We start from the raw sequence: 18,020 nt of genomic DNA, 5'->3' as shown, positions 1-18,020 counted from the left end.
AGAGCCCTCCCCTTCGGGCTGGCCTCTGCCCCCAGGACTTTTACCAAGGTGCTGGCCGCGGCCGCGGGTCACCTTCGTTCCTTCCCAGTCCGTCTCCATTGTTACCTGGATGACATCCTAGTCCTAGCCAGGTCGCCAGCCTCGGCAAGGCAGGACCTGGGTCTCACCATCGACATGCTAAGGTCCCTGGGGTTCTCGATCAACCTCGAGAAGAGTCACCTAGCCCCTACTACCAGACTCCAACACCTAGGGTCCATCATAGATTCAGTGTCTGGAGAGGTCTTTCTCTCCCGGGAGCGTAGGGACAGCATCGTCCAGCTGGTTCAGGAGATTCGCAAGTTACGCTCTGTCCCTGTAGTTCTTCTTTCCAGGCTCCTTGGGAAATTCATTTCTTGCATAGGGATCGTGCCTTGGGCTCGTCTCCACGCCAGGGAGCTCCAGTGGTTCCTGTTCCCACACCAGAGAGCCGGGACGAGCGACGCCAGCTTCAAGGTCCGGGTGTCACCCCAAGTTCTCCTATCGCTCCGTTTGTGGTTGACCCCAGCCCTAGACAAGGGGTCACTCTTCAGAGAACCAGCAAGGAAGGTACTCACGACGGACGCGAGTCTGTTCGGCTGGGGAGCTCACCTGGAGGCTCAGATAGCCCAGGGCCGCTGGACTCCAACCGACCTACACAACAACATCAACTGGTTGGAGCTGAGGGCCATCCATCTGGCCCTACGCCACTTCAGGGCTACGGTGACCGACCAGCATGTCCTGGTCCTGACAGACAACGTGGCAGCCAAGGCCCACGTGAACAGACAGGGAGGCACCCACTCCAAGGCTCTACGCGACGAGGCCCTCCGATTGGGGAACTGGTCAGAGAGGAACCTCCGATCCATCAGAGCAGAACACATCTCGGGGACAGAGAATCAGCAGGCGGACTGGCTCAGGAGACAGTCGACAATGGAGAGTGGCAGCTCCACCCCGACACCTTCCTGCAGATCTGCGAGAGGTTCGGACGCCCGACGGTGGATCTCTTCGCAACTCCAGCGAATGCCCAGCTACCGACCTTCGTGTCGAGGTTCCCGTCCAGAGGTGCCATGGACACGGATGCTCTTCGTTGCAGATGGCCGTCCGGCCTCCTTTACGCATTCCCTCCCCTTCCCCTCATGCCCGGGGTCCTGAGGAAGTTAGTGACAGAGAGAGCAGAAATGGTTCTAGTGGCCCCCTTCTGGCCACGCCGCCCCTGGCTAGCAGACCTGGTGGAGCTGTCTTCAGCCCCCCACTGGAGGCTCCCACTAGGGGAGGTGTCCCTTCACCAGGGGTCCCTGGAATATCCACACCCGGAGTGGCTCCAGCTGACCGCCTGGCGATTGAGCGGGAACAACTGAGAGGGGCACACTTCTCCGCGGAGGTCATTAAGACCGTCGAGGCGTCCAGGAGGCAGTCCACCACTCACATTTACAATGCCTCCTAGGCCGCCTTTGCGGACTGGTGCCAAGCAAGGGGTCTTGTCCCGACTTCGGCCTCTGTGCCCCAGGTGTTGGACTTCCTACAGGAAGGCCTAGAGAAAGGTCTGGCACCCAGCACCCTCAGGAGGCAGGTCTCTGCCCTCTCCACCATCCTGGGGGGGGGGGGTGGACTCCCCGCCTTTGTCCCAACATCCGGTCCTTAGGCATTTCCTTAAGGGAGCAGCGAATCTGAAGCCCCCCGTAGTCCATCGCTTCCCTACCTGGGACCTTCCCACGGTCCTCCAGGCTTTAACGGAGGCACCCTTCGAACCCTTGAGTGAGGTCTCCCTCCAATTACTGACCCTTAAGGTCGTCTTCCTGGTTGCCATCACCTCAGCCAGGAGAGTTTCTGAGCTCAACGCTCTATCCAGCAGGGCGGACCTCTGTTCCTTTCTGGAGAACCGGGTCGTCCTCAGACTGGACCCCACGTTCATGCCCAAGATCAACTCCCCATTCCACAGAGGACTAGAGATAGTCCTGCCGGATTTCTGTCCTTAGCCGTCCAGGGATAGAGAAAGATCCTGGCACCGGCTGGATGTTAGACGAGCCCTGCGCATCTACCTGAAGCGCACGGCGCCCTTTAGGCGTTCAGAGGCCCTCTTCGTCTCCTTTCAGCATTCCACCCGAGGAGCCAAGGTCTCTCCAGCCACCATTAGCAGGTGGATCAGAGCAGCCATTTCCAAAGCCTACGAAGCACAAGGTCTTCAGGTTCCAGAGGGCATCACCGCACACTCCACCAGGAGTGCGGCCACCTCAGCGGCCTGGACCACTCAGGCTCCCCTCGAGGAGATCTGCAGGGCTGCCGCTTGGTCTTCTCCATCGCCTTTCATCAGGCATTACCGGCTAGACGCGTATGCCTCTGCGGACGCGGCCTTCGGGAGGAGGGTTCTGCAGGGAGTCTTAGACTCTCGTGGGGCTCAGGCCCAGTGATCCCTCCCAAGGACATCTAGCTTTGGTATGTCCCATATGTGACTCCTCCCACGCCTCACTTCGGAGACTGTCAGTTGGTCTTACCTGAACTGCATGTCTCGAAGGTGGCGTGGGAGCAGTCACTTCCCCCCCGTTAGGGCGCCCCGCGCCAAGGGCTTGAGTTAGCTCAGCGGTGAGTCAGGGACCAGGCAGGAAGGATGTGTTTGTGTTTTACCTTTCCCTTCCTCTTTCAGGTTCTTTGCTACGACCATCGGTTAATCTGGGAGGTCAGAGGAGGTACGGAGGTGTGGCCTCAAGATTTACCTCAGCCTCCAGGGCAAAAGGGCTGTGTTAATACCCATATGTGACTGCTCCCACGCCACCTTCGAGACATGCAGTTCAGGTAAGACCAACTGACATTCTGTGCAGAATGATTTCCAGAACTTGGGGTATGAACTTAATAGTATAGGTTGTAGGCTTATCTTTTCAGAGGTTTTACCTGTATATAAGGAACAAAAAGGGAAGGGCCAGCGTGTAGCAGAGTTTAATGTTTGGCTAAAGGAGTGGTGTAAAAGGGAAGGCTTTGGTTTTATTAGTCATGATGCCTGTAGCTGGTCCAATGAAAAATTGTACAAAAGAGATGGGTTGCACCCATCCAAGAAAGGGACTGAGTTACTTAGCATTAAATTCACAGATTTTCTTGATAAACATTTAAACTGAAGAGCGGGGACAGAGAATTAATAGATACAGAACATTTCTGTCCCCAGCAAACTAAAATCCATAGGGTTATAAGTGCATGTAACATAGATGTATGTGTGGGTAAGACTATCACTCCTGCTGTCAAGCAAAACCAAGCATTTAATAGTGATTGCCATACCATGTGCATGAATCACACAAGTGGCAAGAAAATAGGGGCAGTCAGGCATAACACAGGTTATGTAGACAGTAAACACAAGGTCAATCAAAATGGACTCAAATGTCTATATACCAATGCACAGAGTATGAGGAATAAACAGGGCGAATTAGAAATTCAAGTAAAAGAGGGCAGATATGATATTATTGCCATTACAGAAACTTGGTGGGATGAAACCGACAAATGGAACATACAGCTAGAAGGATTTAAATTATTTAAAAGAAATAGACCAAATAAAAGAGGAGGTGGAGTTGCACTATATATAAGAAATAGCTACGTCTCTACAGAAATAGAGCACAACAATGATGAGAACAATCTTGAATGCATTTGGGTCAATATTAAAGGTTGTGGGGGAAATGACATTGCCATAGGTCTATACTACAGGCCACCCAACCAAGCAGAGGAAGTAGATGAACTTTTTGCTAGTCAGCTAACTAAGGTATGTAGGAAGCACACCACAATAGCAATGGGAGATTTTAACTACCCTGATATCAACTGGGAAACAAACTCTGCACCAAGTGGAAGATCCAACAGGTTCCTAACAAACCTAGCAGACAACTTTGTTTTCCAAAAAGTAGAGAAGGGAACAAGGGGATCAGCCATATTGGACTTAATTCTCACTAACAGAGAGGAAATGATAGAAGGTGTTGAAGCCATAGGAACCCTCGGGGCAAGTGACCATGCAATATTGGAATTCAACATTATCCAAACACAAGTAGTAGAACGAAGTCAAACTAGAGTCTTGGACTTTAAGAAAGCTAATTTCAATAAACTTAGAGAGAGCTTGGGAAAAATTCCATGGATGAGAATCCTCAAAGGGAAAACAACTCAAGAAGCTTGGGAAATTTTGAAAAATGAGATTACAAAAGCCCAGGCTAGCACAATACCAATGAAGAAGAAAAATAACAGCTCCCAAAAGAAACCAGCATGGCTGCATAAAGAACTATCTGACAAACTGAAAGACAAAAAAGGTAAGTATAAAAAGTGGAAGGAGGGGGACATAACTAAGGCAGAATATCAGCAAATAGCCCGAGCCTGTAAAGATGAAGTGAGGAAAGCTAAGGCTCACAATGAAGAAAGGCTTGCCACAAAAGTAAAAATTAACAAAAAAAGCTTCTTCCAACATGTTAAAAGCAAGAAAAAAGTTAAGGAAACAATTGGTCCATTGCTAGGAGAAAGTGGCAAGAAGGTGATAAGCAACAGGGAGAAAGCAGAACTATTTAACTCATGTTTTGCATCTGTCTTTACACAAAGGGATAAAACAGTCCAACCTATCAAAAGCAGCACCACAAAAATCAGATTAGGAACACAAATTGAAATAGGGAAGAAAATGGTAAGTGAGCACCTGTCTACCCTAGACGAGTTCAAATCACCAGGACCGGATGGATTACACCCCAGGGTTCTGAAGGAACTAGCAGACGAGATCTCAGAACCACTGAATTATATCTTTCAGAGATCCTGGAACACGGGGGAACTACCAGAGGACTGGAAAAGAGCTGATGTGGTTCCCATCTTCAAAAAAGGGAAAAAATTAGATCCAGGAAACTACAGACCTATCAGCCTGACCTCAGTACCAGGAAAGATTCTGGAAAAAATAATCAAGCAACGAATTTGCGAACACCTAGAAGCAAACAAAGTAATAGCCAAAAGCCAACATGGATTTGTCAAAAACAGATCATGCCAGACTAATCTTATTGCATTCTTTGATAATGTGACAAAATTAGTGGACCAGAGGAATGCCGTCGATATAGTTTACTTGGACTTCAGTAAGGCTTTTGATAAGGTAGACCATAACCTACTACTAGATAAAGTAGAAGAATGTGGGTTAGACAGCATCACCACCAGATGGATTCGTAACTGGCTGACCAACCGCACTCAACGGGTAGTCCTCAATGGAACTGCATCTACATGGAGGGAAGTATGCAGTGGAGTACCCCAAGGCTCTGTTTTAGGCCCAGTACTCTTCAACATCTTCATCAATGATTTGGATGAGGGAATAAATGGGGAACTCATCAAATTTGCAGATGACACCAAGCTGGCAGGAATAGCCAACACTCCAGAAGATAGGCTTAAGATACAGAAGGATCTTGACAAACTTGAACATTGGGCACTATCTAATAAAATGAAATTCAATGGTGAAAAGAGTAAGGTTCTACATTTAGGCAACAAAAATGGAATGCACAGGTACAGTATAGGTGGTACCTTGCTCAGTAGTAGTAACTGTGAAAGGGATCTTGGAGTCCTAGTGGACAACCATTTAAATATGAGCCAGCAGTGTGCAGCAGCTGCCAAAAAAGCCAACGCAGTCCTAGGCTGCATCAACAGAGGGATAGAATCAAGATCACATGAAATGTTGATGCCGCTTTATAATGCCTTGGTGAGGCCACACTTGGAATACTGCATTCAGTTCTGGTCGCCACGATGTAAAAAAGATGTGGAGACTCTAGAAAGAGTGCAGAGAAGAGCAACAAAGATGATTAGGGGACTGGAGACTAAAACATATGAAGAACGGTTGCAGGAACTGGGTATGTTCAGCTTAAGAGAAAGAAGGACTAGGGGAGACATGATAGCAGTGTTCCAATATCTCAGGGGTTGCCACAAAGAAGAGGGAGTCAAACTATTTTCCAAGGCACCTGAGGGTAGAACAAGAAGCAATGGGTGGAAACTAATCAAGGAGAGAAGCAACTTAGAACCGAGGAGAAATTTCCTGACAGTTAGAACAATTAATCAGTGGAACAGCTTGCCTCCAGAAGTTGTGAATGCCCCAACACTGGAAGTCTTTAAGAAGATGTTGGATAGCCATTTGCCTGAAACGGTATAGGGTTTCCTGCCTAGGCAGGGGGTTGGACTAGAAGACCTCCAAGGTCCCTTCCAACTCTACTATTGTATTGTATTGTATTGTATAGAGGTGAGAGAATCATACATATCTCCTTGTGTGTGGGAGTGAATTTGCTGCGGCTGCGAGAGCTTTGGCCAAGCATCGAGCGTTTCAAACTCAATAAGATTTGGGGAGCATGCATAATCAGGGAGATACTCTACTAACCTCGGTTGTAGATTGGCATCTCCTGGAGCAGTCCCGTCTTGATGAGATCTGTCCCACAGCAGATTCTCCATCCAGTCTGGTTGCTGAAGCTATTGGCATTTGAAAACTTGGAAGCCAGCGTAAAATGCTTTTCGCTTCTCCATCAGAGGGGAGGAAGCCTTTGGAATGTGCTTTTGTTTTCTTTTTCTTTTTCTTCAGCATGTTAGAAAAATGATCTAAAACGTTCCTCAGTCGTTAAATCATCCTGTCTAATTAGCCTATACGCTTATCTCTTGGAATTAGCTAACAAGGGGAAAAGCCATAAATCAGACAACCAACCTCTTGGGCCATTTGTTAGGGTGTGAATTCCGCCCTGAATTAAGGAGGTGTGGATCTTGGCATCCCTTGTAGCATACTTTTGAAATAAGCAAAAATAAACCCGAAGCAAGATCTAATAAAAACATTTTTAATATAAAAGAAAATAAAAATGCAAAACTTGCTAACTGAATTAATTACATTTTGGCAAAGATATATGCCTGTCTCCTTCGGCAGGCGAACGGAAGATCAGAAGAGAAAGTAAGGAATGTGAAGGAGCATGCGTACTAAATCACTTGCAGATAAGAACTGTGACCTGTGCAGTAAATTTTCAGCGCAGCTAGCAAACCAATTAACGCAGTGACAGGGAGCACCAGATCGAGGGATCTCATGCTAGAGGCTGATGTCCTGGGAACGTGGGCGGAGCATAACCTCCTTTCCCTCATGGCTGAGCACATTTCAGGGGAGGCTAACGTGCGGGCTGACTGGCTAAGCAGGGCTACAGTAGACCAGGCCGAATGGCAGTTACACCCTTCTCTCTTTCAGGAGATCACCCGCTGGTTCGGAGTCCTGATTGCGGATCTGTTCACCAATCCCTCCAATGCTCACCTCCCCAGATTTTTCACAAGATTCCGCACACCGGGAGTGGAGGGAATGGATGCTCTTCGCTACCCGTGGCCCCGGGGTCTCCTCTATGCTTTTCGCCCAGTGCCTCTCCAACCCAGGGTGGTCCACAGGATCATCGAGGTCAGAGCGGAGGTCATCCTCATGGCCCCGCACTGGCCGAGTCATCCTTAGTTTGCCGACCTTCAGACGTCGGTGGAAAGGCCCTGGAGGATTCCAGCGGACAAGATTGTCCTCTGCCAGGGAGCTCAAAACACCCGGAGCCCCAATGGCTCCAGCTAGCCGCCTTGCAGTTGAGCAGCTCACTCTAAGGGGAGATCAGTTCTCTACCAGGGTTATTGAGGCTATACAGGCCTCCAGGAGGCCCTCGATGGTGCGCTTTTACGACGCCACCTGGAGGATCTTTTGTAAGTGGTGCCTACCTAAACAGATTGATCCTGCAGACTCCTCCATACCTCAGATCCTGGAATTTTTACAGGACGGCCTTGATAAGGGGTTATCTCCCAACACCATCAGGAGGCAGGTGGCCGCCTTGGGCACCATTCTTACCTGGGGAGGCGGCCAGGCTATTTCGCAACACTCCACGGTAAAAAGGTTTTTAAGAGGGGCTACCAACCTTCGACCGCCTGCTGTACACCGTTACCCAACTTGGGATCTTACCAGTGTCCTGGGGGCTCTAACCAAGCCACCATTCAAGCCTTTAAGAGAGATCTCCATGGAATTACTTACCTGGAAAGTTGCCTTCCTGGTGGCAATAACTTCTGCCAGGAGGATTTCGGAGCTGCACCCTCTCTCTGTTAGGGAGGACCTGTGCAAGTTCCACAGTGATAGGGTGGTCCTTAGACTGGACCCTTCCTTTGTGCCAAAGGTGGGGTCATGGTTCCATAGGTCCCAGGTGGTGCTCCCTAATTTCTGCCCCCCCCCCCCCGGGTTCACCAGCTCGAGAAACAATGGCACAATCTTGATGTCTGTCTGTGTCATCGTGCGTACGTCTGAGATTAGACGGAGTCGCTTTTTGTATCTTTTCAGTCTTCTTCCTTAGGCAAGAAGGTATCCACGGCAGTGATTGGCAGATGGGTGAGGCATTGTATAGCGGCAGCCTACGCAGCCCAGGAGATGGAGGTTCTAGAGGGTATTACCGCTCACTCACCACCGCAGCTTGGGCTACTCAGGCCTCTCTGGATGAGATCTGTAGGGTGGCGGCTTGGGCATCCCTGTCACTGTTTATTAGGAACTATAAGTTGGACAAGTTTGCATCGGCAGAGGCCACTTTTGGCCGCAGAGTGTTGCAGGCGGTTAGATCTGATGTTCCACTGCCGGACCGGTCGCCTTCCCTCCCTTAAGGACATCTGGCTTGGGTATGTCCCATGCATGGATGCTATCTCCACCCTTATTGAGAAAGAGCATTGGTACTTACCTGATACACTTTCTAATAGGGTGGAGATAGCATCCAGCCCCATCCCTTACTTTTTTTGTAGGCAACCTGTCTTACCCGCTGTTGGAGTATCCTCGTGATTAGTTGAATGCTTACGGTTTGTTATGTTCACCTGTATCACTAAAGATGTTTTTTTGGGGATAACACGTGGAGTCTGTGTCTTCATTTACTTCACTGGAAACTGGGTGGTAACACTCACAGGGGCGGGTTATATAGTACATTGACTAATTAATATTCAGACTCAGTCCAATCAGAGCGAGGACAGTGTCAACCCATGCATGGATGCTATCTCCACCCTATTAGAAGAAGCGTATCAGGTAAGTACCAACACTCTTTTTCTTGTAGACGTTTCATGACCCAACTAGGTAACATCATCAATGCTGTAGGTAGTGGGGTTTGCAGAGGAGGAGAAAGGGAAGAGGTAGAGGAAAAGGACTGTCGGATCCTTGGTGCTATCTGAGCTTGGTTGTTTGTAGACGTTTCATGACCCAACTAGGGAACATAATCAGTGCTAGGAGGGAGGGGTGTCAGGAAAGGAGGAGGAGGACTGTGTGGTCCTTGGTGCTCTCTGAGCTTGGTTGTCTGTTTGCAGACTTTACATGACCCAACTAGAGAACATCATCAGTGCTAGAAAGGAGTGAGGTTAGAGAGCAAATGCCACTCCCTTCTCCCACTGTTGATGTTAGGTGGGGTCATGAAATGTTGGGTCGTGAAATGTCAAGCTCACAGAGCACCAAGGACCCCACAATTGTTATATTAAGCTGATCTAAGATCCCCATACCTCTTCCTGTCCTCATTGTATGTTTGGGTCAACCTCTCAACAATCCTCAATCTCCATGGGTGTTGGTTTTTTAGATATTGTGCATTTCAATGCAATAAATTTGAGAGACTTTTTCTTTCTTTCTTCTTTTTCCTTCCTTCCCTTTTTCTTTTTCTCTTTCCTTCCCTCCCTCTTTTTATTTCTTTCCTTTTCTCTTTCTTTTTCCTTCCTTCTTTCTTTCTTTCTTTTTCCTTCTTTCTTTCTCTTTTTCCTTCCTTCCCTTCTTTCTTTCTCTTTTTCCTTCCTTCCCTTCTTTCTTTCTTTCTTTTCCTTTTCTTTCTCTTTCTTCCCCTTCCTTCCTTCCTTTCTTTCCTTTTCCTTCCTTGCCTCCCTGCCTCTTTTCCTTTCTTTTTTTTTCTTGACAGAATATCAGACCATTACCATTTCTGAAGAACATCTGTGTGGACTTCAGGAAGACCAGTGTGCTCAGGATCCGTTGTTTTTTGGGGAAGGCCCTAGCTCTGGTAAGAGGAGAATTCTGGATTCTTCTGATGTCTGTTTTGAACATGATGGTAGTTTATTTGTTGAGATGTGGCCTTCCCACTAAATTAAGCAAAATATTCCCACCTTGCCATGGTATACAATAGGCTAGGAAACCACAAGTCCTGGTCAAGAATGTCAGGGAGCAGAGTTTGGGGAGGGCAGGATCTGCTTCAGGTCGTCCTTGAATTACAACCACAATATGAGTCCAACATTTCCATTGCTCACACTTAAGGGAGTTTTGCCTCTTTTTATGCCCTTTCCCCAGAGTTTGTGAATCACGGCAGTTGTTAGATTGGTAACAGAGTTGTTAAGTGAATCTGGCTTCCACTTTTGCTTGTCAGTAGGTCGCCAGAGGCGATCACTTGACCCCGGGATGCTGCAACTGTCATAAATACATGCCAATTACCGAATTTTGATCATGTGACCACAGGGGTGTTGCGACACTTGTAAGTTTGAAAAACAATCATAAGTCATTTTTTTTCCAGTGCTGTTGTAACTTCAAATGGTCACTAAACAAATGGTTGTAAGTTGAGGATTACCTGTACTCAGCACAGTGGCAACTTGACAAACCATTGTGCTAGGAGGAATCAATTTTTCCTTGATTTGATTACTTGATTGTGTGCTGTCAAGGTAGTGTTGGCTGTTAATAACGGTCATTATTAATGACCATTCATAATGGTAGTGTTGGCCATTAATGGCCATTAATTATGCCTTCTCCAGCATAAATTGCCCCTTCAAGTAATGGAACCATGACTGCTTTTAACTGAGTCCATTCACCTTGTATTAGTTGTCGTCCTCTTTTCTTTTCTTCTGCGTTTCCCACTCTTATGGAGTATGCAAGCAAGCAGGATCATTGCATAATATGATAATTTAAGATAACACTCACGTCAGCAGCACCAAGGTGCTTCCGTGTTGACAGGATTAGTTGGTGACATCACCGTTGCCTGGGGCACGCCCAGTTCAGTGCTCCTTTCATGTCCCCAACAGGAGCTGGAGTAAAGGACGGGAGCTCACCCTGCCTTACAACAGCACCGGGACTCGAACACGGGCTTGCTGACCTCCAACCTAGCGTCCTAACCATGCAAGCCACCATGCTCCCAATTGTCTTGATGATCCACATATTTGTTGTCTGGGGAATTCTGGGAGTTGAAGTCCACAGGTATTAAAAGTTGCCACACCTGATTTACATGCTTTGATCCAGAGAGTGAAATTGTTACCAAACAAGGAAAAAATATATTTACGCTTCTCCCACCTGAAGTTAAATTGTTCTCAAACAATTAAACTTTTTTTAAAAATTATCTCTCATTTCTCTCCCTCTCTCTCTGTCTACAGTATTTTGCAACGGGCTCTTATTTTCTCTTGCCATGTCCTCAAAGGGGAAGAGAAAGGGCCACGGTTCATCCGAAGAGCGCAGCAAGAAGCACAGGAAGGCCATCAGCCTGAATTTGAAGATGAAGATAATCAAAGCCCACGACGCCGGGAAGAAGGTGAACATCATTGCTCAAGAAGAAGGCCTGGCCCATTCCACAATCTCCACCATTTTGAAGAACAAGGAACGGATCAGGGAGGCCATGAAAGGATCCCCGGGAACGAAGGCCATTATCACCAGGCAACGCAAAGGCCTCATCCACGAAACTGAGAAACTCCTGATGCTTTGGATCGAGGATCAGATCCAGAAAAGGATTCCCATCAGCCTCCCTCTCATTCAGGCCAAGGCCCGCAGCATTTTTGCGACCCTGAAGGAACGAGCAGGCGAGGAGTGCACTGAAACATTCACAGCCAGCCGTGGTTGGTTCATGCGCTTCCAGCGAAGGTTTAATTACCACACCGTGCACCCACCAGGCGAAGTTGCTGGTGCTGACGAAATAGCAGCCCAACGCTTCCTGGATGACTTCGACGATCTCATAGCAGAAGGGAACTATTTGCCTGAACAGATATTCAGCATGGACAAAACCAGGTTATTCTGGAAAAAAATGCCCGAACGCACCTATCTTCACCAAGAAGCCCAAGCTATGCCTGGATACAAAACCTTTAAGGACAGGATCACTTTGCTGTTGGGTGGAAATGTCACCGGATTCAAGCTGAAGCCGTTTCTGATCCACAAATCGGAGGATCCCCCCGTGTGCAAAAACATTGGCCAGAAGACCCTGCCCATTTATTATCAATCTGATCAGAAGGCTTGGATGACCCAAGTCTTCTTTGAGGATTGGTTTGTGAATTGTTTCATACCCCAAGTGCAGGAATATTGTTTTCAAAACAGAATCCCTTTTAGAATTCTTCTGCTCCTCAATAACGCCCCTGGATGTCCCCCGCACCTGGAGGATATCCATCCAGACGTGAAGGTTGTTTATCTACCAAAAAACACCAGCCCTTTCCTACAGCCCATGGATCAGGGAGCTGTGTCGACCTTCAAAGCATGCTATTTACGGGCCACGCTGGCCACAGCCGTTGCCGCAACGGAGGACAATGGGGTGACCTTGCGCGAGTTTTGGAAAGCGTACGATATTAGCCACTGCATCGAAAATATTGCAACAGCCTGGAAGGATGTCAGCATGAAATGCATGCAAGGGATTTGGGAACGATGCTTAAAACGCTTTGCTCTCCTCGTCCATAATTTTGAAGGCTTTGACCCGAATGAAGATTTGAATGAAATCAGTCACAACATTTTGACACTCACCCAAGCCCTCAGTTTAGAGGTGGATGCGGAAGATGTGAAAAAATGGATCGCCTACCGTGAGGGAGAGCTTTCCAATGAAGAATTGATGGAACTGAAAGAAGAATTGGAGGCCCAAGGCATTGCGGAGGAGGAAGAAGAAATAAAATTCTAGACTTAAGTTCAGGAAGTTCAGTGTGAAAATATCAACAGGTGTTTTTCTCGAACATTAGCAAAATGTTTTGGAAATTAGGAAGTATGGATCCAGATGTAGAACATTTTGGAAAGTTACATTGGGAGACTAGGAAGTTCATGTGAAAATATCGACCAGTGTTTTCTTATGTTAATGAAATGTTATGAAAATTAGGAAGTATGAATCCGAATGTAGAGCATTTTGGAAAGCCACATCGGGGGCCCAGGAAGTTCATGTGAAAATATCAACTGGTGTTTTCTCATGTTAATGAAATGTTACAAAAATTAGCAAGTATGGATCTAAATGTAGAATGTTTTGGAAAGTTACATTGGGAGCCCAGGAAGTTCAGTGTGAAAATATTGATCGGTGTTTTCTCAGATGTTAATGAAATGTTACGAAAATTAGGAAGTATGGATCCGAATGTAGAACGTTTTGGAAAGCTACATTGGGAAATGCATGTGTTCTAGGAAAATAAATGAAGAAAAAAATGTGCAAAGAAAACTTAGTGAATTCTTTCAGAAAAGTTATTCCTTGCTCACCTCTTGCGAATCCCCATCCTGAAAAAGAGCAGACCCAGAAGATGTTCAGTTCATCAGCCTGCTAGCCCCCCACCCCCCCGGGTATCCATTTCCCAAAACAGCAAAAAGACTATTCTTTGGAAGGGGATTTCTATTAATGTTTACAGGTACAGTACTGTAATTGTAAACACTGATTTTGTATTCTTTTATTTTTGTGCTGTAACACAACATGATGGTGCTTAATAATACATGTTAGATCAAAGATGTTTTAAAATATTAGAAATAATGTTCGGTTTGTTGGAGGACGAAATTGATTTCTTTAGAAATAAAGATGTTTTAAAACATTAAAAAATGTAACTCAGTTCATTGAAAGCTTAAAGAAGTTACGTACGAAAGGAAGAAGTTAAATTGCATATGAATGGAAAAAAGTAAAATTGTGATTTTTCCACTTATGTACTGCATCACTTAGTGATGCAGTACATAAGTTGTTGGTCCTGATTGTGGTCACTAAACAAGGATTGCTTATATATTGGTCTTCTGTTAAAATAATTGTTTTAATACTTTGCACATAATTGTGCAAAGGTGCTGGCCAAGGAACTAGGAGTTAGTGAGTTCTAGTCCCACCTTAGGTGTGAAAGCAGTGACTGGGCCAATTACCAGAAGACAGTGAGTTCTAGTTCTACCCTAGGTGTGAAAGCCGGTTAGGTGACTTTGGCCAATTACCAGGAGATGGGGAGTTCTAGTCCCATCTTAAACCATCAAAGTGAAATGGGTAATCACCAGGATTGGCCCAAAGTCACCTGGCCAGTTTTAAGCCTAAGGCAGAACTAGAAATCACCATCTCCTGGTAATTGACCCACTTTGACACCCCTGGTCTGCACAGTTGTGGTACCTTGGAATGAGGTGAGAACCGGGGCCGATAACACTTCATTCCAGAGTATCGAATGGACAATCCAGCTTGCTTGCATGCAACTTCGAAACCACTTACCACTTTGCAAGATGCCACTAAGGGATGCAGCCTTTTCCCCTGGTTTACGTTCCCCCCCCCATTTTACGACCTTTATTGTCATAGTCGTTAAGTAAATGATTGCAGTTAAGTTAGTCACACAGTTGTTAAGTGACTCTGGCTTCCCCATTGACTTTGCTTGTCGGAAGGTTGCAAAAGGGGATCACATGACCAAGGGACACTGGAACTGTTATAAGTACACGCCAGTTTCCAAGTGCCTAAATTTTGGATCGCGTGGCCCCGGGAATGCTGCAATGGTTGTATGTGTGAAAAACAGTAATAAGTCACTTTTCTCATGCCGTTGTAATTTTGAACGGTCACTAAATGAACTGCTGTATGTCCAGTAATACAGGTAGTCCTGTTGTAAATTGAGGACTACCTGTAGCACAGTTCGATTTAAGGTAGTGAGAACCTGGTGTGGAAGTGGGCTGGAGGTCTCGGCTTATGGCTATGATTTTAGGGTTGCTTACTGAGTCCTCTTTTTTTTGCGGGGCGGGGAGCATTTTCAGGGCTGGAGAGAATGATGTGAAGGCTACATCCTCTTGGTGACAAAGAATTTGGAGAGATGGGGCAAAACTCAAGATTTCACATCACTGCACAGGCAGAGGGAATAAGAACTGGGAGCCACAGACAGCTGCCCTGCGTGGCCCTCCAGAGAAGAGAGGCAGGTGGCAGAGGACAGTCAATTCCAACTTTCTGGCTGTCTCTTGTAGGGGAGTTTTTTATTTGAGGAAGGGGCTGATTCAGCCCCTGAAGTTTGCCTCCTCTTTGCAGTACCTGCTGCACACAAAGTGCTTTCAAACACTCCTCTGATCGTCTAGTGGAGGGTGAGGCTGAAAAAACACAGCCATGCACGGCGACCTCAGAATCTGTGTCTTTCTCCCTGCAGGCGAGGAAACCACAGCCTTGGGGTGCAGCCACGAACCCTTTGACTCCAGCAGGCCTGCCTCCAGTGCTGGACTGGGTAATGGAACCAAGAAGGTAAGGACACAATCACATTTTAGGTGCAATTTTTTTTCGGTTTGGCCAGGACTCGCAGCTCAGCTCCTTGGACTGCAGTGCAGGACGGCGAGTCTTTGGGCAGCTGTCTCCATCGAAGAAATATTTCAGACAATAGTGGTGTGTTCTGACCACTGGAAGCTGGGCTTATTCCACAGGACTGGAGCCTGCTCCACATGGTCCAGATCAGCAAGCAAGAAGGAAGGTCTCCATGGGGAGAGAAGCAGCATTGGAGCCGCCCGACGGAAGTCAGTGAGGATCTCAGGTGGCCCACCAGCTTGTCGCATTGCCCGCAGCGGTACGGTCACTCCCCGGTGTGGATCCGGTAGTGGTTGGTCAGCCTGGACTTCTCTGCGAAGCGCTTCTCACACTCGGGACACTGGTAGGGCTTTTCCCCCATGTGGGTGTGGGTGTGATTGTCCAGGTGCTGTTTCCGGATGAAGGTCTTGTTGCACTGGAGACACTGGCAAGGGTGTGGTCGCTCGCGGTGGGTCTTCTGGTGGACCACCATGCTGGACTTGTGGTTGAAGGCTTTGTGGCACTCCGAGCACTGGTGCTACTGGTCAGCGTGGATGGCCTGGTGCCAAGTCAGCTGGGCCTGGTAGCTAAAGCCGCAGCCACACTCAGAGCACACAAAGGGGCTGTTACTCTTCCCCACAGCGTGGGTCTTCTGGTGGATAAGCAGGCTGGTCTTGAGCCAGAAACACTTCGGGCAGAGGGAGCAGGCGTGCGGCCGGCCAGCTGTTTCGGAGACAACCACATCACTGAAGCTGTTGTTATCCTCTGGGCACAGATAGGGCTCAGGGACCTGGGGGGACACTGGACTTGGTCACCGGCCTGACCCCTTCCCCATACACTTCCTCTCCTGCGGGGATCTTCGAGGGCAAGGAAAGCTCATCCAGACCCTTGAAGCATCTCAGCTGGCCTTCCTTCAAGCAGGTTGCTGGTGGGGCAGCCTCAGGTTTGGGGCAGGTTCTCCCACTGGGGTGGGGCAGCTCCTCTGGTGGCTTTTGGGGAGGAGGAGGGGAAGGTTGACTCTGAGGGCAGCTTTGCCTCTGACAGCATCTGGGGGTCTGGAAGACCTCGTTGCTGGGTGCTGCATGGAGCCGGGCAGGCAAGGCCTGTTTCAAACTTTCTTGGAGCTTCTGTTCCTCGCTTTTGATTCTGGTGCTCTCGTCTGGAAGACAGGAGAACCGGGGGGTGGGGGTGGGGGAAACAACTCAGTTAAAATGGGTAACCCTAACCCACCCCACCCACCCCCGAGGAATCTGAATCAAAGGGAATCCTTAAATGGACAGATTTTGCAGCGAAGGAGGAGAGCTGTTTGAGGTTGTCATTGGAAGAAGACAAAAGAGAGGTGCAAACCTTTTGAAGGCATGTAGCTCAGCCTTGGGCATTTGAAGGGTGGACCAACTCCCAGAATCCCCCAGTCAGTATGCTTTTAAGAGATGTGGACTTCAACTCCCAGAATTCCCCAGTGGAGCATGCCAGGAATTGTGATAACATCATGTCAGATGAGATGGCATCATGGCTTCTCCTGGAGGCCTGTGATCATTCGACCACACTCACCATAGCCAAGGGTGGCAGTGATATCTCTCTCCAGATTCCACTTTCCGGGACTGGGAGATTCCTCCTGTTTAATCCAGGACAAGAGATCATCTGTGGAAGTCAATGGTTCTGCTGTTAGGAAAGAGGATCACAGGTAGGTACCGATACAGAACTACAGAATAACTTTATTGTCACTGAAGGTACACTAATCGGCATACATTAAAATGAAATTTCGTTGCATACAGCTCTTAAAGAGGCTCCACCTCTAACATACACTACATAGACATAACAAAATAGATCAATAAATAAATACAAAATTATGCATATACCCACATATATTGCATGACACAGAGGAACAAAACAGGCTAGTTTGGATGTGTACATGTACATGGCGAGAAAAACGAATCTTGCGAGATTCCCAGACAGATGGCCTAGGGAACAAAGCTGTTACAGAATTTGGAAGTCCTATTAGAAATACTTCAAAACCTCCTCCCAGAGGGGAGCAACAGAAACAGACCGTGGGGTGGATGGGTGGGGTCTCTAACAATGCTTTGGGCTCTTAAGCACACAGCGTTTATAAGCAGCATCCTGAATGATGGGAAGCGAGCTTCCTATCATCTCCACTGTCCTCACCACTCTATAGGGACTTTCTATCTGAGGCACTGCTGATAGAAGATAGAACTACTGATAGAAGGTTTTTGTATCTCAGGGTTGAAATGAGGGGTCCTTGGGGCTCTCTGAGCTGGGTGGCTTTCTTGCAGACATTTCATGAGCCAACTAGGTAACAGCATCAGTGCTGGAAGGGAACAGGATATGGTCTCTAACGTCCTTCCCTTCTAGCACTGATGATGTTACCTAGTTGGGTCATGAAACATCTGCAAGAAAACCACAAAGCTCAGAGAGCACCAAGGATCCCACAGTCCTTTACATTTTCCTCCTTCTTACTCCTCCCCCTTATTTTCCACTCCACAAACCCCATTCCCTCCTAGCACTGTTGATGTTACCTAGCTGGGTCATGAAATGTCTGCAAGGAAACCACCCACCTCGGAGAGCACCAAAGTCACTTTCCAAATGCTGCCGGACATTGAG

The 18,020-nt window shown here is 47.6% G+C and overlaps 1 protein-coding gene across 2 annotated transcripts in view; it reads left to right on the top strand.

Annotated features, from left to right (window-relative positions):
* LOC309400506 (uncharacterized protein) overlaps nt 1-13,681 on the top strand; it is a 128,583-nt gene extending 114,902 nt beyond the window's left edge. For both annotated transcript variants that reach the window (XM_081969040.1, XM_081969039.1), the window contains 2 exons: nt 9,897-9,995; nt 11,347-13,681. In XM_081969040.1, coding sequence (XP_081825166.1) covers nt 9,897-9,995; nt 11,347-12,842 — 1,595 coding nt within the window. In that variant the 3' untranslated portion in view covers nt 12,843-13,681. The remainder of the gene's footprint in view (nt 1-9,896; nt 9,996-11,346) is intronic.
* Nucleotides 13,682-18,020: the final 4,339 nt, after the last annotated feature.

This window comes from Natrix helvetica (genome assembly GCF_964273705.1).
Source record: "Natrix helvetica genome assembly, chromosome: W".
NCBI classification, from domain to species: Eukaryota; Metazoa; Chordata; class Lepidosauria; order Squamata; family Natricidae; genus Natrix; species Natrix helvetica.
The sequence above is the reverse complement of the archived record's forward strand: the minus strand, read 5'-3'. Positions and strand labels throughout refer to the sequence as shown.